Raw genomic sequence first — 27397 nt, forward strand, 5'->3', positions numbered from 1 at the left:
ATCCTCCCACCTCAACCTCCTGGGTAGCTGGGATAACAGGCTCACGACAACACGCCCAGCTAATTTTTTGTTTATGTTTTTATTTTTTGTGGACATGGGGTTTTGCCATGTTCCCCAGGCCTCAAATTATCCTCTTGCCTCATCCTCCGAAATAGCTGGGGCTACAGGTGTGCACCACCATGCCCAGTTAATTTTTATTTTTTGTAGAGACAGATCTGGCTATGTTGCCCAGGCTGATCTTCAATCTCCTAACCTCAGGCAGTCGTCCCACCTCAGCCTCCAAAGTGCTGGGATTACAGGCATGAGCCACCTTACTGGCATGAGCTATTTTTTTTTAAATTTAATTTTTTTTTTTTTTTTTTTTTTGTAGAGACAGGTCTTTCTCTGTTGCCCAGGCTGGTTTCAATCTCCTAGCCTGAAGAAGTTGTCCTACCTTGGCCTCCCAAAGTGCCAGGATTACAGGTGTGAGCCACCACTCCCGCCTGAGTTTCTTAATTAGGCTTCTGAGTTGTAGTTGTTTTTAAAACAAGGCCACAGAGCATGTTTCCTTTGTCAAATTCATTCCTGTTTTGGCATCAGTTTGTTTACAAATCAGGAGCTTGCTAACTCAACATTTGGACCTTGTCACAAGTGAGTTTGTCAAGATTTCTAAAAACTTAAGATATTGAAAACTTAAATTGTGAGGTAAATTTGAGCACTGCTACAATGTTTATCTTGGAATCAGGCAATCTCCATGAAGGGGAATTTACTATATAATCAAAGATGAAGCCATTAATTACTTACACAAAATTATTTTGATATAATTCTTTTATAAATGACTTAGAAACTTCTTTAAGTATACTTACTGTAATTTAACATTTCCTGCAGACCCAAGGTTGTTACAAGCATCAGTTATTTTTCTATAATACAGTGGTGGCTTCTGCAACTGTTGAAGCATGGAGGGATGTTTAGCCCTATGCTGCTCCTGACTGCTCGGTGGTGATTCTGTGGCCAGTGTTTTCTTCTTTTTTTCCTAGTCAGCTGTCACTTTTCTTTTTTTCTTTTTTTTTCTTTTAAAACAGTGACAGAGTCTTGCCATATCACTTTTAGATTTACCGGATTTTAGCAGTCTTGGTAAAAAAATGTCCCCCACATTTTTAAGGCAGCAGGCTCTGGCCTTATGTCCTAATGGTGGCTTCATACCTGCCTCAAAAGTTAAATGAATGGAATTTGTGATAGCTACTTTCTTTTCTGCTTTGAGGTCTTTTCCTGCTTGTTTTTGGGTTTCTGGATGTCTCGTGGTTTATGAGAAGGGGGAGGAGCTTTAGAAATGAGGGATTGTTGAAAAGTATGCAGTATGTTTGCTTCGAGATATATTTATATGTAAATGTTAATTTCACAGAAATGTTCAGGCCTTTAGTTACTTTTCTTTCTCTAGCATTCCGAGGTATACAGCACCTGGGTATGAAGTATGGGAAGGTTTTGAAGAGATATACATGATTCTAGATTAAAAACAAAAGCCTTTCAAAAGGTTTTTGAGAGTATGTGTTTCCCCTCCCCTCCCCTCCTCTCCTCTTCTTTCCTCTCCTCTTTTTTTTTTGAGACAGAATCTCACTGTGTTGCCCAGGTTGGAGTGCAGAGATGTGATCTTAGCTCACTGCAAGCTCTGCCTCCCAGACTCAAGTGATTCTCCTGCCTCAGCCCCCCAAGTAGCTGGGATTACAGGCACGCACCACCACACCTGGCTAATTTTTGTGTTTTTAGTAGAGACGGGGTTTCACCATGTTGGCCAGGTTGGTCTTGAACTCCAGACCTCAAGTGACCCGCCCACCTCAGCCTCCCAAAGTGCTAGAACTACAGTCATGAGCCATCGTACCCAACAGAGAGTGTTTCTTTAGCCAGATAAATGGTGCTTTCTCCTGAGTTCATCAACTTTTTAAAACAATCATTTGGTGTTTTTTTTTTTTTTTTAAGTTGTGGTAAGTAAGGATTCTTCTAGGGTACCACTAGAAATTAATCTTACCCAGATAAGTGGGAGGCAGCATGATTTAGGTAAATAGTCTCAGACAAATTATTTAATTTCTTTTAGCTTTAGCCTAAGCCTTAGTTTCCTCATCTGTGAAGCTGGGATTATGGTTTTACAGCTATGTATATACGCAGGTGTGCACACACACACACATGCATGCATATACAAAGTATTGCTCTGGTCAGTTGAAAAAAATCTATGTTAATTATATCTAGTTCTTATTTATAAATCTCATCTTCCTGTACCAAGACATTCTTCTCTTAGATATTACTATATTTATGGTATTTCTACTGAGAAGACTGGTAAGCAAATAATTCAACAATAAAAACAGGATTTTGAAAATCTAGTATTTATGTTGATTACCCCTGCCCCCATCTCTCTATTTCTCAGTTTGATGCCCCATCAGTGGAAGTTCGTGTATATCTTCCTACTGCACGCTAGAAATTTCCTTTCTGATGTTTGGTCTCCACCTGACTAACGTTTTACTACTTCTAATGTGCACCCTTTCTTTTTTCCTCTCCCATCCTCCTGTGTAAGATTCTAAAGGTCCTTATCAAATTGTTTCTCTTTGACATAGTTCTTGATTTTCTAGCGTATAACATGTGTGATTTTTCTGGTGGGGGTGGAGTCAGAGCTATAGCATTTCTTTGGCATTTCCACACATCAGGGCATCGATTATGTACTACCTTTGACAGTTTACTTCTTTTTCTTTTTGGTATTCTTTAGTTTTAACTTTTAACTAGATTACAGGCATCTAGGTGGGCGGGAACTACAATTTACTACTTAACTCTTTTAGAGGATGTTAGGATATAGTTACCTTACACGAAATAGTGCTCAATAAAGAAGCTTGACTAAAGTGAACTCTAGCTTTTACTCTTTTCCTTGTCTTCAGCTTCATCCCCAAGGTTTTAAGTGTTATACTAGATGCTATCTCACTCTTGATAACATATGGTTTATGTTAAAGAGACAAAGCCAATATAAATATTACAGCATGAGTAAAGTAAGTCAGGTAGAAATGGCCAAAGTTAATTGTGTTAGGAAAAAAGATCTGTCAGAAGTGTGGGGCTGTTTTCTTGTGCATATTGAGAATAGATAGCATTTATTTATAGATTAGAGTATCATGGTGAAGATCATTAGATGATGGTGGAAGAAGTATGCCTTTTATTGTGTGACCATAGACTTCTTAGAGACTTACTTGGAAGTTTTCTTTATTTTTTTTTTTATCACACCATATATTAACTTCTGACATTTGCAAATTTCAGGAGTTGTCACAGCAGAAATGTTTAGACATATGCAGAACTCTGAGATAATTCGAAAAATGACTGAAGAATTCGATGAGGTAACTTACTACCTTAAGTGTTTTGATAACTTATGAATGTTTATCTTGACTTATTTTTGAAAGTATTATTAAATTGTAAGCATTAGGCTGGGCACGGTGGCTCATGCCTGTAATCCCACACTTTCAGAGGCCGAGGCAGGCAGATCCCCTGAGGTCAGGAGTTCGAGACCAGCCTGACCAATATGGTGAAATCCTATCTGTACTAAAAATACAAAAAATTAGCCGGCTGTTGTGGCGTGCGCCTGTAGTCCCAGCTACTTGGGAGGCTGAGACAGGAGAATTGCTTGAACCTGGGAGGCGGAGGTTGCAGTGAGCCGAGATCACGCCACTGTACTCCAGCCTGGGCAACAGAGCGAGACTCCGTCAAAAAAAAGAAAAAAAAAATTGTGAGCATTAATGTTGTAAATAAGAGCTTTGGCATTAGATTTAATTAAATGATGCCTGTGCGACCTTTGGCAGGTTGTTGTCTTAGTATCAGTTTTTTGTTTTTTTTTCTTTTTTTTTCTTTTTTTTTTCTTTTTTCCTGATACAGAGTCTCGCTCTGTTGCCCAGGCTGGAGTGCAGTGGCATGATCTCGACTCACTGTAACCTCCGCCTCCCGGGTTCAAGCAATTTTCCTGCCACAGCCTTCCAAGTAGCTGGGATTACAGGCACCTGCCACCACTCCTGAATAATTTCTGTATTTTTAGTAGAGATGGGGGTTGAGTGGTGTGGGTTTACCATGTTGGCCACTCTGGTCGCGAACTCCTGACCTCAAGTGATCTGCCCACCTTGGCCTCCCAAAGTGCTGGGATTGCAGCAGGTAGGCGCCACTGCATCTGGCCAGTATCAGTTTCATTATCTGTAAAATGGGCCTAATAGTACTTTACTCATAAGGCTGTTACGAAGATTGAATTGAGTAATGTTTGAAAATTGCTTAACATTTTACAATTCCCAGAACATAGCAAGAACTTAATAAATGGTAGTTATTATTGCCAAAAATGAAAATTTCAAGGAAGAATATAAGAACATATCCTGGAATGTTGTAAAAGGAAGATTTCAGCAATATTTAGGGAACTTGATAGCTAGGGCAAAGGAGTATATAGATATTTTTATTGTTTAAAAGCTCTTAAGAACAACAAAGATTACATATTAGTTTAGACTGAGTTGTCCCCCACTTACCTCCCTAGGGCTAGATTGAGTTGATTCTTTATTACAGTGAGTTCTTTGAAGTATCGTTACCAATAAATACATATATAGATTTACTATAAATTAAGCTTCTTCAAGGAAGGAATTTGGGCTTGTTTGGGTCACTGCTGTATTTCAGCGCCAGTAGCTTTACTCTTCCAAAATTTTTCACTGTGGGTTTTCAAGTAGAAAACCTTGTCTGATTTGAGTTTTATTTGGTCTTTTTTTTCTTGCTTACTCTGATGAAGGAGCTTTGAACTATTATTCTAAAAGATAGATGAGTTAAAATACTTTTATGATCCCTATGTGCTATTAATCACTCCCCAAGTAGTTGAGAAGTAATTTTGAATAGTGGTATTTTTTACCCTTTTAATATTAAATGTTTTAGTGAGAACTTTCTCACTAAAAGGAAACAGCTATTTGAGATAATTGTCCTGAAATATGATTTGAAAATGTCAGCAAACCAAGTTACTAACAATTAAGATGCTGTATTTCAATATAGTCTCTAAATTAGCTAATCAGAAAATACCAAGAAAACTTTTTTGTGGAATATCAGGACCTTGTTCTCAGATGAGACTCAACTGCACTTACATGTGACATGACTTAAGATTTTTTAAAATGTTCTGTTAACAAAAATTAATTTTTAAAATTTACTAAACTGTACTGATAAAATTACCTTACATCTCTAGGATGCTCTTGTCAGAGACCATTACTTTTAGATGTTCTATATGGTATTAGTCTCTGCTTTTATTTCTAAGTATTTTATTGTTTTTAATGATTTGTGGAGAATCTCAATTTACCCGGAGACTAGAGAATGCCCTCTTGTGCAAAGGAAAACCAGAGTAGCAGTCTTCCAAGGCAATACTAGCTACATTTCCATTTCTTTAAAAAATTATGATTGTTTATATCTGTTGACTGCGTGATGTATTTGAAGCTAATGTTTTGTTGATTTATACATCACATCATTTTATTAGATTGAGAATATGATTTCCATCATTTTGAATCTATTTAAAAATATAATTTTGGTTTGGTTTGGGTTTGCTTTTGCTTTATATCTGTGCTTATCACAAGGATGTTTTGCTTTAATGAGGGAGGCTTTTAAAAATTTTAACCTGAGTAATTAGTATATATTTTCATTGATTAAAGTGAATTCAGAATATCTATTTTGATCTTAAAGAGCCAGAGTATTCAGAGGTACCCCTACTTTTATATATTGTTCTCTTGCCTACTTTGAGGATTTATTGGAGAAGAAAGGTGAGAGATACCTTTTCATGCTTTTGTCTAGGGTATTTCAAAAGCAAGTGGTATGTTGTCATGCATTCTAAATGAAATTGCTGTTTTAAATTTTTGTTTTAGGATAGTGGAGATTATCCACTTACTATGGCCGGCCCTCAGTGGAAGAAGTTCAAATCCAGTTTTTGTGAATTCATTGGTGTGTTAGTACGGCAATGTCAATATAGTATCATATATGATGAGTATATGATGGATACAGTCATTTCACTTCTTACAGGATTGTCTGACTCACAAGTCAGAGCATTTCGACATACAAGCACCCTGGCAGGTCAGTATTTAGAAATTTCGTCTTAGATTTGAGATGAAAAAGATTCTCATTGAAAGAGAAAGGAAATAACAGAGATACAAATTAATTAATTTTATTTATAAAGTGACCACTAAGAGGACAGTCCCCTCATCCCTCCTGCGAATTACGGGAAATGGGATGGTAATTTCAGTTTCGATTTTGTGAAGGTATACTATGACTAGTATATGGTGATTTTCTTGTATATTATGCATACTGTGCCACAGCAGGGGAGAATTGGATGGTAGGTATGCATTGGATTATTGAAAAATACTATGCCACAAGAAGGGAAAATTGGATGATAGGTATGTAGTGGGTTTTTGAAAGATATGTTACCAGGGAAGATACTGACAGCAGATTTGGAGATATCATCACAGTCATTTTGGATATGTGATCCTGATGACCATATAGTTTGTCTTTGGTGTGCATTGCCTCTCCAGGTAGGATGGACGCTACTGGATGATGCCTATTCTTTCAGTCACACTGCAAAAAGTTGATTTCTCTTATGTTTCTGGGTAACTTTAGGCTGGGGCAAATTCTTTGTTCTTTAAAGTTTAATTAAATGAGGTATATTTTTATAACTCATAAAATCTATTAGTTTCTCTTTTGTGCTTAAGGTGAAATTGGTGATACACTGTTTTTGAATATGTTGTTTTTGAGTTTCAATAAATAAAACAGGCACTGTTATGATAGTATTCTGAATCTTCTGAATCTTAATGATATTTTGATTTTTAACTAAAATATTTTATATTCTCTGTGGTTTGTTTTTCATTTAGAAGATTTTCTCAAATGATTAAATCTATGATTAAAGATATGCTTCTAAGTCCTTCATTATTAAAGAGAAAATGCAGTTTCCCATATGTTGTTTTTGTTTTTACGTTTGAAGTCAGAAAACATGAATGTGATCTTGCTTTATGCACTTAAGGTAGCAATGTCAAGAACTTGATGGCTAAAGTAAATTAAAACAAAGATTATGGTGCAGGATGGGTACTTGTAGATCAGAGTGACAAACTGGATTGCTGGGAGCAGGAAATTAACTTAGAGCAGAAAATTGGGAAATCTTTCTTTAAGAGAGCCAATAGCCACAAATTTAAGATGTAATTTTATTGTTGTTGTATCGTGCAATGCACTAAGTCTGAGAAGTAGTCTGGAGTAAGCTAAATAAAGCAAAAAGTGATCAGATCTTTCAGTTAATAAATTTTAAATCCCAGGCAATAAGAATCTTGTATCAGGAGTAAGAGTTTAGTAACAGAAGGTAGAGATCTGGAGGAAGCTTTATGAAAAAGCACTTTAATTAAGTGACATTTTGCCCTTTATACTTTTGACTTTCCATGGAGATCTGTTCACAATTTCATCAGTCATGTTATAGAGTAAAATGAAAGGAAAGCAAATACTGATAAAATTCCTCAACATTTTCATAAAATATAATTTGATGTAAAGCCATCAAGTTACTTTTAATTACTGAGATAGCTAAATAACTTCTGTGTGAACTAAAATTTACTTTAGAAGGTGAATTATGATCTATGAAATGATTATTTTAGGGAACATATTATAGAATAATGGAATTTAAGGATAGTCTGGAGTCAGATTGCCTTGGTTTGAATCCTGATTTGACTGCTTATATGAACTGAGGCAAATTTTAAAATTTCCCTGAGCTTCAATTTTGTCATGAATGAAATGGGTATAATACTTTTGAGAGGGCCATTGTGAGGATTAGGAGATAATTCCTGAAAAGTTGTTTTATTTTTTGTTATTGTATTGTTGTCATTTGTAGCAGCTGCATCTTTCTTTTGTTAGAAGCAGATTAGCTCATTTCTGCTTAATTTTTCTATTTGATATTAAATTGTAAATTTTTGTATCTGTTAGATTAATTTCACCATACTTTTACTCTTTAAAAAATAGCTATGAAGTTGATGACAGCTTTGGTGAATGTGGCACTAAATCTTAGCATTAATATGGATAATACACAAAGACAATATGAAGCAGAACGGAATAAAATGATTGGAAAACGAGCCAATGAGAGGCTAGAACTCCTTCTACAAAAGCGGAAAGAGGTAAACTTTTATATTGAATATTTAGGCTATTGTGTGACCAACTTGGTTACCATTAATTAGGATATAACTTTGCTAGTGGCTCAGATAATTGTTTTTGAAATATTTAAATGTAAATAACATTTCAAACTATTTGCCCAACAAAATTCTGATGAATATCCATGCCAGCAATACTGTTTTCTTATTTTCAGTCTGCGTGGACTACTATTAAGAGTAATTGGCTTTAAGTAAGGGGACTGGGGTTAGTCTGACAAGTTGTTTTAAGCTTTAGTATTATTCATCTCTATGGTGAAAAACCTTTTGTCAGGATGAAAAGAGGTTTCACAATTAAAATCACTTTGAAAAATAAAATCACTTTGAAAAATAACATAAGCTGTTTATTACTATCTAAATCAGTGTTTTTTATACAGTAGAAGGCATTTGTTTAACATTAATGACTGACCACCAAATTCAACTTTGAATGAGGAAAATAATTTTTTCAGCCTTATGCGAAATAACAGTAAATGAAATCTTTTGATGCTGCAGCTGTAATTTAAATTCTTTCTTCATTGGTGATAAACTATTTTGCTATCTCATAATGGAGATGTTTGTTTTCATTTCAAATAGGCAAAGTCTGATTTTTCAAAAATATTAGTAATGCAGTTGAGTTCAATAGTTATCATGGTAATCTATGAATTATTGACCTGATTCTGAATTTTTTTTGGGGGGAAATTAGTAGCTAATTTTAAATTGGTTATTTCCGAAATAGTTAATAACGTAGCATATCCAGACTCAAGAAAACTAAGAAAAATCCTGCTCATATTTCCCCCATGTCTAAATTCCTCATCTTTTTCATATAATTTGAAATATTGATACTTTTCCCCTTAATTTATGTATATGCTGTATAATAAGTGATATATAGTAACAATAAACTACAGATTTCTTTACAGTGCCTTTTTTTTTTTTTGAGGCAGAATCTCACTTTGTTGCCCAGGCTGGAGTGCAGTGGCACTATTTCAGCTCACTGCAACCTCCACCTCCCAGGTTCAAGCTCCTGCCTCAGCCTCCTCAGTAGCTAGGATTATAGGCTTGTGCCACCATGCCTGGCTAATTTTTGTATTTTTAGTAGAGTCAGGGTTTCGCCACATTGGCCAGGCTGGTCTCGAACTCCTGACCTCAAGTGATCCGTCTGTCTTGGCCTCCCCAAGTGCTGAGATTACAGGCATGAGCCACTGCATCTGGCCTTCTTTACAGTTCTTTAGTGGAAATTTATGAGCATTAGGAAAAAAATTAATCTACTAGCTAAATATTAAAATCCCATTCAAGTGTTTCAGGTATTAAGGGACTTTACCTGATAATATAACTGTTAGTTTTTCTATATGGTTACTGTTGTCTAGTAAAATTCAAAATTCACCAGAATACTGGGGAATTCTGCTTTTCTCGTGCTTATAACAACTTACAGGTGTTCATTTGGTTGTCTTCCTTTACAATTGAAAAGAAATGATGTGTTTTTTACAGCTTCAGGAAAATCAAGATGAAATAGAAAATATGATGAATGCAATATTTAAAGGAGTGTTTGTACATAGATACCGGTAAGTTGTGACAGTTTTTTCTCAAGTAGCACTATATAATTTCTACTCAGCAAGTTTGCATTTTTACTGGTGTAGGGCATCTAAATTAGTGGGAAGAATGTTACAGTAAAATCAATGTTAGACTCTAAACTGTGCCACTGAGTCACTCTGGGCAAGTTATTTAACTCCTGTGAGTTTGGTGTTTCCCATCTGAAAAGTGGATAATGCTGTGCTTGACTTGTAGCCCGTAGAAGTTACTGCTATTTGGAGTCAGGCTACATAATACTTAATTGCCTTTGGATGCGCTATGTTAGTAGAACCTGCACATGCTGACTCTTGACTCTTTTCCCTTCCATTGAGTATCAGTGGGAAAAATTGGATAGGTTAAAGTGAGATGTTTTCTTCTGCTGTTTTGAATGAACAGAGGAAAGAAATAGTAATCTTACTAAATTTCTGCTGTAACCTATTCTTAAATTTTGGTAGTATTTTTATTCAGCTTCTTTCACATATCCTCAACTTGGCAGTTACTGAATCAGGTTAATGTTTGCTTTGTAATGTCTCCACGTCCATTCTTACCTTTTCACTTCTATTGTCACCGTTACCTTAGTCTGTTTCTTCATTCTATGCCTAGAGATTATTGCAGTTTTGCCAAAATATCCTTTTATTGTGTTATTCCTCTGCCTTCCATGACTCACCAGTACTTACAAGATAAATTTAAAATCATTTATTCTAACATTCAAATCCCAGTTGAACTTGGCCTCAGTGTAATGTGTAAATAATTCTTACCTGGAAATTATGCTCTAGCAGACAAGTGTGCCTGCTGTCTTCTGAACACATCATGCCCAGCAGGTGTGAGCAAAGACTGGGATACGTTTGGTATAAAAGGTGTGGGGATGGGATTTTGTTTGTAGTTTTATATAATTTTAAGTATTTATGTGTTGATAATTATGCTTTGCCATCTAGACTGTAAGCTTTTGGCATTCAGGCCCATGCTTCATTTATATATTTTTAATCTCTAGTAATACTTAAGATAGTATCATATTCATAGTAGATCTGAAGTACTTGGCATCTCTTGAATAAACCATAAGTTTTGTGGTATATTGGCACTTAAATCGCTTTTCCTTCCTCCATTCAGTGATGCGATAGCTGAAATTCGAGCTATATGCATTGAAGAGATTGGCATTTGGATGAAGATGTATAGTGATGCCTTTCTTAATGACAGTTATTTAAAATATGTTGGTTGGACTATGCATGATAAGGTAAGATGTGCCCTTCAGACTGCTTCTTTCTACACATCGGCGTGGCTGCCTGCAGCTCTCATTCATGAGTTATCTGCCTGTATGTATACCTGGTGACACATTTCTGTAAGCCTCCCCTTTATTGTTTTCTATCTTCTCTGTAAAAACTTATTTTCTGTCACATAAAGTCTGCTAGATATTTTTGAATCCTGGCCACTGATTTAACCATTAATGGTGAATCAGTTTTTTGCTGAAATATTAGAATCATGAAGGTGGTAGGAGTGAGACATTTCTTAGGGCACAAAGAAGAACGATTACTCTGTTGTTATCTGAGAGCTATATACTTAAAAAAAAATTCTTCATTTTTGATCTTCTCTTTTGACAAACCTGTATCTTAGCCAGATTATACCTTACAGCTTGGTTTCTGACCTTTTTAATATGTTTTCATTAAACTACCATTCTCTTAGGCTGCCTCTTCACTTGCCTTGAAGAAGTTAATTGTATATAATTCTTTCCAAACATTACTTTCCATAGTGGAAAATATACTGTGACACATGATTCTATTGTTTTTCACAATAGTTTTGTTCTGAACAAATTTTCAAAAATTATCCTTTGAACTTCAGAAACAGTAACCCCATAGGTATTTAGTTGTAAATGTATGTACTGATTACTATTTTTGCATTATCAAAGATGATAGTTTCTGAAGGAATGCTGTGGTATGAAACATTTAAAATTTTAAAGTAGAAAATATTGTATACATCTTGAATATTGAAGTTGAGAATACATAGAGTTTTAATTCATTGTCTCCTTTTTTTTTTTTTTTTTTAAGCAAGGTGAAGTAAGACTCAAATGTCTTACTGCTCTACAAGGGCTTTATTATAACAAAGAGCTTAATTCCAAACTGGAACTTTTTACCAGTCGGTTCAAGGTTAGTATTACTTAAGAATTTACAAATAACTTGTCATTTGCGAACACTTTCCTCTTGCTTTCTTTTTAAAAATATTTTAATTTTTTTTTGTCCTTAGGATAGAATTGTGTCTATGACCCTTGACAAAGAATATGATGTTGCAGTACAAGCAATAAAATTACTCACTCTTGTTTTACAGTAAGTATGTATTTGTTGCATATGTTCAGATATCTAAATAATACATTAGAGTATTTGGTTCAAACTCATCTAGGTCTAAATTTTAGTAATGGAGTTTTACAGCTAGAAGTTGAATTTCTTCATGTATAGCTGAGAAAACACAGGAAGAAGGAACCGTAGAATGTGGAAATTCTGACCGAGCTAGGAATTCATGTGTTCCCATTCTCTTGGCCGATGTATTTCCTATTTTTCTGTTTCTGATGCTCTTGAAATAAGTTAAGCACATCAGTGTATTAAAAAACATGCTTATTATATTTTGTTACACTTTTAGAGTATGAGCATTTATAAGAATGTCTCTGTTATACTTCTCATAGCACTTTTAAACAATCTGAATTTAAGACCTATTCTATGTTAATATCTGATAGTGATGTTATGTTATTCATATTTTTCCTTTTTAAAAAATGGTAGTAAAATATAGATTATGTAAAATTCACCATTTTAACCATTTTAAAGTATGGTTTACTGGCATTACCTATGTTTACGTTGTTGTACAACTGCCACCACTATCCATCTTCAGAACTTTTTCATCACTTTATTCTGGAGCTCTATACCCACTAAACACTGATTCTCCATTGTCCCCTTCCCCCAGATCCTGGTAACCATTGTTTTATTTTCTGTCTCTATGAACTTGCCTATTCTAGATATTTCGTGTAAGTGGAATCATACAATATTTGTTCTTTGCAGCTGGCTTATTTCACTTGGCATAATTTCTTCAAGTTTCATACATTATTATAGCATGTACTCCTGTTTATAGCTGAGTATTTCACTGTATGTATATTCCACATTTTATTTATCCATTTTTGCATTGATGGAGATTTGGACTGTTCCCACCTTTGGTTATTGTCAGTAATGCTGCTATGAACATAGATGTGCAAGTATCTGTTTGAGTCTCTGCTTTCAGTTGTTTCATGTATACCCAGAAGTGGAATGCTGGATCATATGGTAATTCTGTTAAATTTTTTTTTGAGGAACCGCCATAATGCTTTCCACAAAGCTTGGACTATTTTACATTCCCACCAGCAATGTACAAGATTTCCAGTTTCTTTTCTTTCTTTTTTTTCTAAGATGGATGGAGTCTCACTCTGTTGCCCAGGTTGGAGTGCAGTGGCATGATCTCGGCTCACCACAACCTCCACCTCCTGGGTTCAAGCGATTCCCCTGCCTCAGCTTCCCAAGTAGCTGGGATTACAGGTGCCTGCCACCACGCCTGGCTAATTTTTGTTTTTTTAGTAGAGACGAAGTTTCACCATGTTGGCCAGGCTGGTCTCGAACTCCTGACCTCAGGTGATCCACCCGCCTCGGCCTCCCAAAGTGCTGGGATTACAGGCGTGATGCACCCGGCCAAGATTTCCAATTTCTGTACGTCCTCACCAACACTTGTTTTCTGCATTTCAGGATAAATATTTATCAGGTGATGTCTCTATACCAAGCACTTGGGTAGTATGTTGAGAGAGTTAAAAATCAGAGTCTTCTCATTTCAAAATAATACAATTTTTTATAAAAATATCTAGAAATAAGAAATCTACCAGGTATATGCAAAGAAACATTAATAAAATGCAACTAAGGGACATAAAAGAAACCTTGAATTTGGAAAGCTCACCTAGAAAAACTCAGTATTTAAAGGCTTTGTAGTCTTCCTATTCTGTATATTTACCACAATGTAAATAGTAAAGGCAAAGGATTTTTTTTTTTGGCCATAGCAAGCAAATTGTGACATTTCATATGGAAAATTTATCATGTAAGAGTTGCCAGAAGAGTATGATACAAACTAATGAGTGAGGACTAGCCCAATATAATTTTAAGTCATGTATTATAAAATCATAGTAATTTAAAAATTTTGGTCCTGGTGCATGAATAGACAAAAAAGATCAATGAAGCAGAATAAAAATAGAGATAAACACATATGCATCAATAAAATGACCATGTAAGGCTTTTATGAGCATGACACAAAAGCTAGATATAAAAAGATCAATGAATTAACTATATAAAAACCTAAAAATGTCTGTATGGCATAAAATACCATAAACTCAGAAAACTCAGATTGGGCAAGATATTTTTGCATCAAAGGAGTTAATTTCTGCAAATCAATTAAAGAAATCTGTAATAATAGGAAAACAGTCAAATATTATGGATCAGATCATTGATAGAAAAGTACGAATTTAAACATGAGAAGATGTTGGGCCACCCTTATAAACATATATATTAAAGTGAGACTTTTAAATCTGTTTGCTTAGCAAAGATAGAAAGTGTTTGGTAATAACACTATATTGTTGAGGCTATGCCATAACAGGCCCTTTTACATTGTTGATGGGAGTATAAATTGGTCTAAACTCCTTGGAGAAAAACTTGACAGTATCTGTCAGAATTTCAAATGCTCATGTTCTCTAACAAAGCATTGTTTGTAATAGCAGAATTTTGAAAACAACCAAGGGTGCATATCAATAGAGGAAGAATTGGCTGGGCGCGGTGGCCCACGCCTGTAATCCCAGCACTTTGGGAGGCCGAGGCGGGCGGATCACGAGGTCAGGAGATCAAGACCATCCTGGCTAACACCGTGAAACCCTGTCTCTACTAAAAAATACAAAACAAATTAGCTGGGCATGGTGGCGGGTGCCTGTAGTCCCAGCTACTCGGGAGGCTGAGGCAGGAGAATGGCGTGAACCCGGGAGGCAGAGCGTGCAGTGAGCCAAGACTGAGGCACTGCACTCCAACCTGGGCGACAGAGCGAGACTCCGTCTCAAAAAAAAAAAAAAAGATAGAGGAAGAATTAAATTAGTATGTAAGATAATAGCAAATATAAGCACTTTATATGGATAATTTCATTTAATACCATAGCTCAGTGAGATGGTAGTGGTTATTCCCATTTCTGTGAATCGGACAACATTGCAGTAATTAAAAAGAACTATCTGTAGTTCTACAGATATTGACAATTCAGGGAATTCACTTACCTTGGAATTTCTTGAGCAGTCTGTTAACTGTTGCATTCTTTCTTTAATTTTTAATTATATTTTATTTTATTTTATTTTTTTTTGAGACGGAGTCTCGCTGTGTCGCCCAGGCTGGAGTGCGGTGGCGCAATTCGGCTCACTGCAAGCTCCGCCTCCTGGGTTCACGCCATTCTCCCGCCTCAGCCTCCGAGTAGCTGGGACTACAGGCGCCCGCCACCTCGCCTGGCTAGTTTTTTGTATTTTTTAGTAGAGACGGGGTTTCACCATGTTAGCCAGGATGGTCTCGATCTCCTGACCTCGTGATCCACCCGCCTCGGCCTCCCAAAGTGCTGGGATTACAGGCTTGAGCCACCGCGCCCGGCCAATTTTTAATTATATTTTAAAATCATAAATGTTATATACACATGTTGTATATAAAATTTTTGAAATAATTCTGAAATAAAGTAGTAGTATGCTACATATATTTCTATAGCTTCTTTCCCACCATCCTCCATAGTACACTAGAAGCATCTTATTTCTGATACTTTTATCAAAGATAATAGACATAGCCATTCATGTTGATTTTCAGCCATCTATATACCTAATAATTTAAATGTCTTAGAAACGTTCCTTTTCAAAAAGTTAAAATGAGTGAACTTCTGTAGAATTACAATACTTTAACTTGTTTGATTCAGTGTTTTTTTGTTTTGTTTTTTAGAGACAGGGTCTTGCTCTGTCACCCAGGCTGGAGTGCAGTGGTGTGATCACGGCTCACACTCCAGCCTCGCCCTCCCAGGCCCAATCCGTCTTCCCACCTCAGCCTCCTAAGTAGCTGGGACTATAGCTACTGTAGTCCCACCATGTCTGGCTAATTTTTTTTTTCTTTCCGTTTGTTTGTAGAGATGAGGTCTCATGTTGCCCAGGCTGTCTCAAACACCTGGCTGGGCTCAAGTGATCCACCCACTTCAGCCTCCCAAAGTGCTGGGATTACAGGTGTGAGCCACTACACCCAGCCTGATTCAGGGTTATTTTGTTAAAAACACAAAAGTTATTTTTCCAAGAACAATCTGATATTATATAAAGAGCAATTGAAATCAATGTGCTTTTGAAACTTGAATTTTAACAATTTAGTATCTTTTTCTCTCAAAAAGAAGTAATACTTCTTAGACATCAGACTTCTGGAAGCTTTCAGCACAACAGAAAACCAAAAAGAGGATCTGTGTGCTTCAACTATCCAGTCTTCTTAGGCTTTTTTCCTCTGGCAGTGGTCCTATAATTTGAATTTATATATAATAGTAGAAACCTAGATTATATATTACAGTAGACTAGAAGCATATTGGGAGAGAAAGACTTCCCAGGGGCCAGGAATCTAAATGCAGTTGCAAGGGAAGAATTCACAGTGTTTACTCTGGGGTACTGTGGTTAATGGACCTTAATAATGATTATGATTATCGAAAATATTTTGTTAGGCTTATTTTGTTCTTTAAGGATAAGAAAAAGAAAATGAACATTACATTTTAGTAAGATTTTTTTTCCCCCAGTGATTGCAATTAAAGATCTTTGGCACTTAGATTTTAGTTATTTGGGAAAACCACTTGCATTGCCTTATATGGTGTTCAGTACATGGTGGATGAAGCATTCTTGATTGATGTGATATAAATGAGACATTAGTATATTTTGATGTAATGTTGTGACTTAATATTACTATGAAATATAAGCAAAGTATTATATTATCTGCGATTTTTAACTCTAAGCTTTTAGCTTGCTGCCTCTTTACTTTCTATATCAGTTTTCATTATTTTGTCGTCTTCTTCTGTTAGCATCCATGTGACATAATTCTCTTAAACGTTTGTTTACCTTCTGCATTCACTTTTAATTTTACCTGCCATTTATCTTTGATAGATTTTGGTAGATGGTGATTAAATAAGCTTGATTTGTTTTTTTTTCCTTTAACACGAATTTGTGAAACTTTACAACTTTTTAAAAGTATGAACATAAAGTTTGGTACTGTTAATATGCTTAGAATTATGATGTTACTAAAAGCACCTGTTATTGCTTATTTCTTAGGAGTAGTGAAGAAGTTCTTACTGCAGAAGATTGTGAAAATGTCTATCACCTGGTTTATTCAGCTCACCGGCCAGTAGCAGTAGCAGCTGGAGAATTTCTCTTCAAAAAGTAAATCTATATTTCTGTTACTCATTTTCTGAGGCATACTTTCATAACAGTAATTTGTTATGTTACACTTCACATTAAGATTTTATATATATATAACTTATTTTAAAAATTACTGCAGATCATATCGAAGCTTTTACATTTTACTTTTTCCTTTACAAGTTTAGATTTCTCCTAAGTTCTTTGATTTATTTAAGTTAGATCTTTAAAGGAAAATGTACCCACGTCTTTCAGTGAACATGGTTAGAAAGATACCTAACTATATTATAATATTAAGGCTGACCTTCCTAATTGTTTACCCTTCTAATACCTGCTTCAGCTTCTAAATATTGCTTATGCTATATTTAGTCTTTTTTTTTTTTTGGAGACAGAGCCTCTCTCTGTTGTCCAGGCTGGAGTGTGCAGTGGTGCGATCTCAGCTCACTGTAACCAACCTCTGCCTCCCAGGTTCAAGTGCTTTTCGTGCCTCAGCCTCCCGAGTAGCTGGGACTACAGGCTATATTTAGTCTTCAAACTTATTTTTCCTTTGCTTTAGAAAATATTAAGAGGTTCTTCAAGTACTTAATAAAGTTCGACATAAGAATCCCAAGAATTCTACAGTCTGTTTACTTTTATGATCCTATTTAACTCAGATTAGGTAGTATGAGTAGAAGTGAATATCTGATCACAGAAAACACTCAAAGATTGTTATATAATGGCTTTCAAAGAGACCATTTTGAGCCATATAGATTAAACTTTTCTTGTTGCTATGATTTTATTAAAATGCCTGTTGGGGGTGCAGCAATTATTAGAAAGAGTAGGTGGCATAAAACATTTACACTACAGTTTTCTATTCATTGCTGTTTAGTGTTAATTCTCTTGTTGATTATGAGGAAAAATGCCCATGCTATCCATAGTAAAAGGACAGTAAGTTGGGGTAATTTTGCAAGAAGGATGGAAGGAAAGTATGTGTTTTGTTTTCAAGATGAATGTGTATCATAGATTTTTTAGCATAAATGGTGTAGCTTTGTCAATGTATTACTTTTATGAAAGGCAACAGTTATATAAAATACAGTAAAGTTTTTAAAAACAAATAATTTGTAACGGTACAATTAACTTGAGAAATTAGTTTAAAAGGACTTAGAATTACCATCAAACGTGAAATGAAAAAGGTTTATAGCAATTATTTGCGTGGTGTGCCATAATGTTGGATGATATCGTACTTATCCAGTTCTCCTTTACTCCTTTGTTAGATCCTTAGATACGAAATCCACTTAATTTTTTTTTGATTAGGAATTTTTTGTTGTTGTTGTCATAAAATAAATATTTTACGTTTTTCACAGGCTCTTCAGTCGTAGAGATCCAGAGGAGGATGGAATGATGAAAAGAAGAGGAAGACAAGGTCCAAATGCCAACCTTGTTAAGACGTTAGTTTTTTTCTTTCTAGAAAGTGAGGTTAGTTGATAGTATTTATTTTATACTTAGGTTCAAAAAATTTTGGAAAAGGGGTAGAATGAGGCACATTAAGAAAATATATATTCCTTGTAGCACAGTAAATTGTGAATAGAATGGAGATCTACCCACTCCCCAAATTTCTTTAAAAATATGCTTTCTACTTTTTTGTTTTTGAGATAGAGTCTCGGCTTCTGTCACCCAGGCTGGAATACAGTGGCGCCATCTCGGCTCACTGCAGCCTCTGCCTCCCAGGTTCAAGCATTTCTGCCTCAGCCTCCCGAGTAGCTGGCCTTCCAGGTGTGTGCCACCATGCCCAGCTAATTTTTTGTTGACTAGGCTGATCTTGAACTCCTGACCTACAGTGATCCGCCTGCCTTGGCCTCCCAGTGTTGGGATTACAGGCGTGAGCCACTGTGCCCAGCCACTTTCTACTTTTAGTAAGATGTTCAAACGGTTGGATTTATGTATAGTGCTGAGAATATTAATTTTAGAGTTCAAAATCCTATTTGTCAGTTGGATTACTCTGCTTACTATTTGTGTGATCTTGGTTTAGCTACTTACTCTTTCTAAGCCTCAGTTTCTTAGTAAAAAGATGAGTAATAAATTCTTAGTTAACACTGAAATAAGTTGTATAAAACTTAACACAGATCTAGAACATTGTAAGATTTCAAATGTTGGTAACTGCCATTGCAATTGTAGATGTGGACTTAAACTAGTCTCCCTAAAGTTAGAAACCTACAATGTTAGCCAGATTTTGAGAGGGCTCAAAATTCATTTTGGTGTTCATATTACATATTATTTGATTAGTGATCGGGCCTTTTAATTTTCTAGTTATTTCTATATATGGATATATAATTGGTTTTTTATTCTTTAGGATTTTCTACGTTATACCATCAGGTCATTTATAAAGAAAGATAATTTTCCTTTTCCTTTCCAGCATTTTTTTTTTTCATTTTTTTTTCTTGCCTTACTGAATTGGCTAAGACCTTCAGTAGAATGTTGAATAGGGCCAGGTGCGGTGGCTCACGCCTGTTTTCTCACCACTTTAGGAGGCTGAAGCGGGTGGATCGCTTGAGGCCAGGAGTTTGAGACCAGCCTGGCCAACATGGCAAAACCCCTTCTCTACTAAAAATACAAAAATTAGCCAGGCGTGGTGGTACATGCCTGTAATCCCAGCTACTTGGAAGGCTGAGGCACAGGAATCGCTTGAACCAGGGAGGCAGAGGTTGCAGTGAGTCGAGATCGTGCTACTGCACTCCAGCTTGGGTGACAGAGCAAGACTCTGTCTCAAGTAGACATCTTTGGATTGTTCCTGATCTTATGGGAACAGTGTCCAATATTGCAGCATTAATTACCTTGTTAGCTATAGGTGTTTTGTAGCTATTTATAATCAGATTGAGAATATTTCCTTTTATCCTTTCTTTGCTGAAAGTTTCTAACATGAATGGAAATTGAATTCTGTAAGATGCTTCTGCATTCCTGGAGGTGATTGTTTTATTTTTATCCTTTACTATGTTAATGTGTTGAGTTATGTTGAATGACTTTTTAAATGTTGGATCAACCTACTTGTTCATGATGTTATTCTTTTTATATATTGTTGGATTCCGTTTGCAAATATTTTATTTTATTTATTTTTTTAAGAGACTGTGTCTTGCTCTGTCCCTCAGCCTGAAGTGCAGTGGCATAATCATAGCTCATTGCAGCCTTGAACTTCTGGGCTTAATTGATCCTCTTGCCTCAGCCTCCCTAGTAGCTCCGACTACAACTGTGTGCCACCACACCCAGCTAGTTTATTTTAGAATCTTGTAGACAATGGGGGTGTCTCGTGTCCCAGGCTAGTCTTCAACTCTTGGGCCCAAGCAGTCCTCCCTCCTTGGCCTCCCAAAGTGCTGGGATTACAGGCATAAGCCACAGCACATGGCCCGGTTTGCCAGTTTTTGAGGATATTCCATGTTCATAAAGCATTTAGATTTAGATTTTTTTATTATTTGTAATTGCTTTGACAGATTTTTTTTGTATAATTGTTATGATTTGCACGCCCCCTCCTCCCCCCTGCCAAAGGAGTTGGGAAACAATAGGGTTTTTTTTGTTTTTTTGTTTTTTTTGGATACAAAGTCTCACTCTGCTGCCCAGGCTAGAGTGCAGTGGTGTGATCTCAGCTCACTGATAATCTCCACCTCCCACATTCAAGCGATTCTCCCCCCTCAGTCTCCATAGTAGCTGGAATTACAGGCACGCGTCACCACACCTGGTTAATTTTTGTATTTTTAGTAAAGACAGGGTTTTGCCGTGTTGGCCAGGCTGGTCTTGAACTCCTGACCTCAGGTTTTCCACCTGCCTTGGCCCCCCAGAGTGCTGGGATTACAGGTGTGAGCCACCATGCCCAGCTTTTAAGCTGGGCCTTTTAAGGGTCTTTTAAGCTTCACATAATGAAGAGAATGATTTGCTTATATATTGAATTGACAAACATACATTTTGTGTTTTAATTAACCATTATCATTCCCGTTCAGGTAAAGTAAATTCATAGCATACCTAAGAATTGAGAGTAGCTAACTGATATAATATTAGGTCCAAATAAGCAGTATGTATATAATTTCTTTATAAAATACTTTTCAGGGCAGGTGCGGTGGCTCACACCTGTAATCCCAGCACTTTGGGAGGCTGAGGTGGGCGGATCACCTGAGGTCAGGAGTTTGAGACCAGCCTGGCCAACATGGTGAAACCTCATCTCTACTAAAAAATACATAAATTAGCCGGGCGTGGTGGTGCATGCCTGTAGTCCCAGCTACTTGGGAGGCTGAGGCAGGAGAATCACTTGAACCTGGGAGGTGGAGGTTGCAGTGAGCCAAGATCGCACCACCTCCCAACAGCCTGGGCAAGAGTGAGACTCTGTCTCTGCCCCACCAAATACATATAATTTATTATAAATATATAAAAATATTTAAAAATGTATATTTTTCATATTAATGTTTTAATGATAATTGTTAATGTGTAATGATGCTACCTAACACGTCTTTCTTACAGCAAGCAGACTAAGGCAGTTTCTTCTCTGTCCTTTCATCTATTTGACCTCAAAAAATAGACAGCTGTTTGAGAGTTTGTAGATGGTATCAATAAAGTTTCCATTCTTTTGAGTTAAGGCTAGTGTGCTTATTGTCTAAGACCACATTGCTCTTTTTAAATTTTAGTTACATGAGCATGCAGCATACCTTGTGGATAGCATGTGGGACTGTGCTACTGAGCTGCTGAAAGACTGGGAATGTATGAATAGCTTGTTGCTGGAAGAGCCACTTAGTGGAGAGGAAGGTGAGGATGTTTAATTATGATATTTTTGTTTAGACAGTTTTGTAAGTAGATTTTTACTCATTCCATTTGTTTATCCTTTTAGTCAAGACAATTTGATAGAAAGTCTTACTTTGTGCATAGTTTTGTTTTCATGTAAATATTATGCTATGTAAAAAGATGTAATTGCTGTCAGCATTCTTTATTTTTTTCTTATCTGGGTTATTTTCTTTACCCAAATGTATGAATCTGTGGTGGATAGATTTGGGATGCTGAGGGTTTTAGGAAGGTTGTCTTTTCTGTGATACAGTAATGGGATTTTCTTTAGTACCTTAGGGCAGGTTCTGTTTACAGGCAGAAGAAACTGTTATGTAATAATTACAAGTGGCATATAGGGAGAAGAAATAGGCTCTTTTTGACTTTTTGACTTTTTTTTTGTTTTTTAGCACTAACAGATAGGCAAGAGAGTGCTCTGATTGAAATAATGCTTTGTACCATTAGACAAGCGGCTGAATGTCATCCTCCCGTGGGAAGAGGGACAGGAAAAAGGGTATGACAATCAATGTCTTTTCAATATTCTAAACTCCATTTCTCCTTTTTCAGAATCTTTTAAAAATTCCATTTTAGCCATGAAACAAAAGTTTTTAAAATTTTGTTTTATTTTTCAGACAACCTTTGCTTATAAATGTCTTAGAGGTAAATTTTAAGGCATTAGCAATTTGAGAAATTTGAGTTCTCTATAAGATACTTTTTCAGTTAACTGCAGGAGATATGATTGACAGTCCCTGCCTTCATGACTGAATGTAGTGTACACCATTTGGAATGGTGCAGTTGTATGTTCTATTTATGGAGTTGCTTTCTTTTTCTTCTAAAATAAAATCAGAAATAAAAATCGAGATAATTTTTTATTAAAATAAGGAAATTTCTATTTCCTGGGATCATATTTTAGTGCATTTTTGTAAAGTTTATGTGAATTTGCATTTTATACCAACAATTCCACAGGCTTTCAAACTTTTGACTGTAAAGTATAAAAATTCTTTTTTATATTGTGATGTATTACACATGAATATATTTGTGTTTGTGCATAACTGAAACAAAATTTTATCAAAGACAAGGTGATGTTTTCTATATTTTCTATTTCTGTGTTTAAAAATTTCTGTTTCTTTTTGCTAATTGCTGATAGCAATTTAGTGTTTTGAATTTGTTACTTACGTGTCGTGTTCCACAGCCTAGAGTAAGCAGAAATGCTGGTCAATCCCAATATTTTATATATAAGCTCCTAAACTATATTTCCTATTTTTAACCGATTCTCCAACCATCTGAAGGTAGAGTTGATGAGTCTTACTGGATATTGATTTTCCCTCTAGGACTATGTAAAATTTTTTTTGTTATTTCAGGTAGCTTTATGTTTTTATAATGTGTAGTTTTCTCTTTCGTGTCACTTTTAGGGTTAATGTTTTATGGTGAAATTTTTGTGTCCATCTCTTGAAGTTTACTTTTAGTAATCATTTTGTATGTTTTAACTAAAACTTGAACACTTAACAGTGCTAATGGGCTTAATAAATATAGAAGTCTTTCTGTTACTTTAGGTGCTTACAGCAAAGGAGAAGAAGACACAGTTGGATGACAGGACAAAAATCACTGAGCTTTTTGCCGTGGCCCTTCCTCAGTTATTAGCAAAAGTAAGTTTGTGTCGATATCATAGTGTTATTAAGAAATCACAGTTTTTTTTTTCTAAATGCCTCACAGAATATTATAATGCTTATTGCGATATATATATATATATATATATTTTTTTTTTTTGCGTCTTGCCCTGTTGCCCAGGCTGGAGTGCAGTGGCGCGATGTGGGCTCACTGCAAGCTCCACCTCCTGGGCTGACGCCATTCTCCTGCCTCAGCCTCCCCAGTAGCTGGGACTACAGGCATCTGCCACCACATCCGGCTACTTTTTCTTTTTGGTATTTTTAGTAGAGGCGGGGTTTCACTGTGTTAGTCAGGATGGTCTCGATCTCCTGACCTCATGAGCCGCCCGCCTCGGCCTCCCAAAGTGCTAGAATTACAGGCATGAGCCGCCGCGCCCGGCCTTATAGTGATATTTTTAACATGATCTTTGTATTTCACAGTACTCTGTAGATGCAGAAAAGGTGACTAACTTGTTGCAGCTGCCTCAGTACTTTGATTTGGAAATATATACCACTGGACGATTAGAAAAGGTAAGATTATTTTGTGTAAAAAAAACCTTTAAGAAAAATTTTTTAGTTCATTTCATCATAGCGTTTGTTTATATTTCTTAAAATGTGTTTTTGGGACATATTTTAAGAAAGGAAACCTATAGCTTAGGTCTTCTGTACTTTAGATTAGTTTGACTCACAGAATGGTGGTAATGATGCTTCCCTTTGCTTCATGCCCACAACTGTACCTTCATTCTTAGCTATTATGTGACTGTGTCACTGATCATTTATGGAGACTAGGGGTGGATAACTAGATAATAACAATTAGATGAGATTGGGCCCATTCAGGGTGGTATGGCCATAGACAATAGTAACAATTATAAGACAAAATCAACTAATATTTATTGAACACTTTTGCTGTGTTCTATGAATATATGTTAGTATTCTCACCACAGCCCTATGAGGTAGGTAATATCTCCCTTAAAGTTGAGGAATAAGTATGGATGGATCAGTGTATTTATTTATCATGATTAGAAAAGCACCTTAAAATGTACGCTCTGTGTCATAGAGTTACTGTATTTGACAATTTTTTCCATGGTGGTGTGGTGATGTAGTCACCTTATACCTATCACATATGCCTTAGTTTTGATGAAAAATATTATTATTTTGCAGCATTTGGATGCCTTATTGCGACAGATCCGGAATATTGTAGAGAAGCACACAGATACAGATGTTTTGGAAGCATGTTCTAAAACTTACCATGCACTCTGTAATGAAGAGTTCACAATCTTCAACAGGGTAGATATTTCAAGAAGTCAACTGATAGATGAATTGGCAGATAAATTTAACCGGCTTCTTGAAGATTTTCTGCAAGAGGTATATATTATAACTATTACAAGTATTTTGTCAGTTGAGCACCTCTACTCCAGTAAGCCAATTAGTCACCCAAGTGTTAGTCTTGGTGATAGTCCCTAGCAGTATTTTGAAAAGATGTTCAGCCTTTTCATTCTATGACTCACCAGGCTGCTACTCCACCAAAATAAGAAAGTGTTAAGAATCTGTGACTCAGAGAAGATGAAAGCAAAACTAACATCTTTTTTGTTTTGAGAAATGGTCTGGACAGTTACCTGGTTAAACCAGGGCTGTTAAGGAATAGGGTGTTAATGGAACAGAAAAGGAGAACTGGATTTAGACTAGATAGCCTAAAAAAGTGGAGTATTTCTAAGTGTTTTGGCAGTGTAGGTTAGGGAAGGACATTATGGTTTTTTTGTTTGTTTTTTTTTTTTTGAGACGGAGTCTTGCTCTGTTGCCCAGGCCGCAGCACAGTGGTGCGATCTCAGCTCACTGTAGCCTCTGCTTCCCAGATTCAAGCGATTTTCCTGCCTCAGTCTTCCGAGTAGCTGGGACTATAGGCATGTGCCACCGTACCAGGCTAATTTTTGTATTTTTAGTAGAGATGGGGTTTCACCACGTTGGCCAGCCTGGTCTCGAATTTCTGACCTCAGGTGATCCACTCGCCTTGGCCTCGCTAAGTGCTGGGATTACAGGCATGAACCACCACACCCGGTCTGGGTTTTGATATTATAAAACTTTTTCAGTTTCCGGTGTTATTCTCTTGTATTTCCAAAGAGGCTTAGTGCATAGCACTTAAATACACTTGTATTTTTGTTGTGATTGTTATTTTTTCTGGAAATATTTACATTAAATTTTCTTGAATAAAATAAAAATTCATAATTGTCAAATTAATGCTGTTAGCCTTTTCCATATCACTTTTATCATTAATGTTGTAAAATCATATGGACTTTGTAATTTCTAGTTTTCTTGTTTTATTAATTACTCATTTAACTTTTATTTGGTGTATATCGTTATTCTGGGCTTATTAAGTTTTACTAATTGGAGGTTTGTGCAAATATTTTGATGTACAATTACTACATTCTTAGTTAAAAATTTTAATAGCTCTACTCTTGGCTGAATATGATTTTGATTAGGACAAATTCATTTAAAATCAAGCAATGGTTTGTTAATTAAATTTAATTACTTTGTAGAAGAGTTATAGTTTAAAAACAAGTGCTTTTTTGAGAGAACTAGAGTTCAACACAGTAGATTTAGTAGTGTGTAAACAATTTTATGTTTCCTGTAGTAAGACTGGTAAAATTTTTCAAAACTTAAGTTACCCTAAGTTGAAAATGAATGAAATTAATAAATATTGATATCCAAATAGGACCAGCATATCTAGTCATTATTCAGGGGGTTTTTCCCTATTTATTTGTGATTAGTGTCATATGTCTTCATGATGATATACATTTAAGGTACTTAGGTTTTGTCCTTTAGGTATTGTCTTTCTGATATTCTTGTCATTTAAGTATTTTATTGTCCTAGTGCATTTATTACTGTGAAAAAATAGATGCCTTTATAATTTTGTGTCAAGTTTACTTAGAAGAAAAAGAAGAATGTCATTTTCATTTTTTCTCTTAGTTATGATGTTTCTATGATAACAAACTTGTGTTGACTTATTACCCCAGCCATATTGCCTTAAATTTGGCCAGTTCTAGGTATTGAATGACAAAGTTCGTTTGTGGGTTTTGTTACGTTATTCTTTATTTTTCAGGGTGATAGTAACATTTTGATAGCCTAGGATTTTTCACTCTGATGGTTCTTAAGTATAATTTTCATAGGGTGAAGAACCTGATGAAGATGATGCATATCAGGTATTGTCAACATTGAAGAGGATTACTGCTTTTCATAAGTAAGTTGAATTTTGAAGTTCCTGTTTTCTTAAATCTGTAGAAATAAACTTGCATGTTTTGTGGGTTATAATGTTAATTTCTAAGCTAATTTGTTGTTGTTGTTGTTGTTGTTGTTGTTGTGGGGGCATTTTAAAGTTTACCGCATTTACTGCATTCTGTTAATAGTCAAGTCCAGAACAACTGTCATTAGGTTTAGCTTTTTAATAAAGCTTGCTTATTTATTTATTTATTTATTTATTTTTACAGTGCCCATGACCTTTCAAAGTGGGATTTATTTGCTTGTAATTACAAACTCTTGAAAACTGGAATTGAAAATGGAGACATGCCTGAGCAGGTTTTTATTTATTTACTAGTTACACATTTAACTTTGAAAAGTGAAGTCTTGTGACTTTTAAATTTTAACTGTATCCTTTGATTCTTTTTACAGATTGTTATTCACGCACTGCAGTGTACTCACTATGTAATCCTTTGGCAACTTGCTAAGATAACTGAAAGCAGCTCTACAAAGGTTTGTGGTGGTTCGATAGTGTTTTTGTTAGACTAAGTATCATTAACGGTTTTCAGCAAACTTACACATTTAATGAGATCAGTTAT

General features: G+C 35.7%; 1 protein-coding gene across 9 annotated transcripts in view; it reads left to right on the plus strand.

Moving 5' to 3' along the window:
• STAG2 (stromal antigen 2) overlaps nt 1-27397 on the plus strand; it is a 141819-nt gene that overhangs the window by 79218 nt on the left and 35204 nt on the right. For all 9 annotated transcript variants that reach the window (XM_021932925.2, XM_021932923.2, XM_021932924.2 and 6 more), the window contains 17 exons: nt 3268-3344; nt 5868-6072; nt 7990-8141; nt 9636-9709; nt 10824-10947; nt 11756-11854; nt 11952-12031; nt 17065-17172; nt 18492-18603; nt 21792-21909; nt 22332-22435; nt 23475-23567; nt 24009-24098; nt 24729-24932; nt 26732-26802; nt 27050-27137; nt 27231-27311. In XM_021932925.2, the coding sequence (XP_021788617.2) occupies nt 3268-3344; nt 5868-6072; nt 7990-8141; nt 9636-9709; nt 10824-10947; nt 11756-11854; nt 11952-12031; nt 17065-17172; nt 18492-18603; nt 21792-21909; nt 22332-22435; nt 23475-23567; nt 24009-24098; nt 24729-24932; nt 26732-26802; nt 27050-27137; nt 27231-27311 (1880 nt within the window). The remainder of the gene's footprint in view (nt 1-3267; nt 3345-5867; nt 6073-7989; nt 8142-9635; nt 9710-10823; nt 10948-11755; nt 11855-11951; nt 12032-17064; nt 17173-18491; nt 18604-21791; nt 21910-22331; nt 22436-23474; nt 23568-24008; nt 24099-24728; nt 24933-26731; nt 26803-27049; nt 27138-27230; nt 27312-27397) is intronic.

Source organism: Papio anubis, chromosome X (genome assembly GCF_008728515.1).
Source record: "Papio anubis isolate 15944 chromosome X, Panubis1.0, whole genome shotgun sequence".
NCBI classification, from domain to species: domain Eukaryota; kingdom Metazoa; phylum Chordata; class Mammalia; order Primates; family Cercopithecidae; genus Papio; species Papio anubis.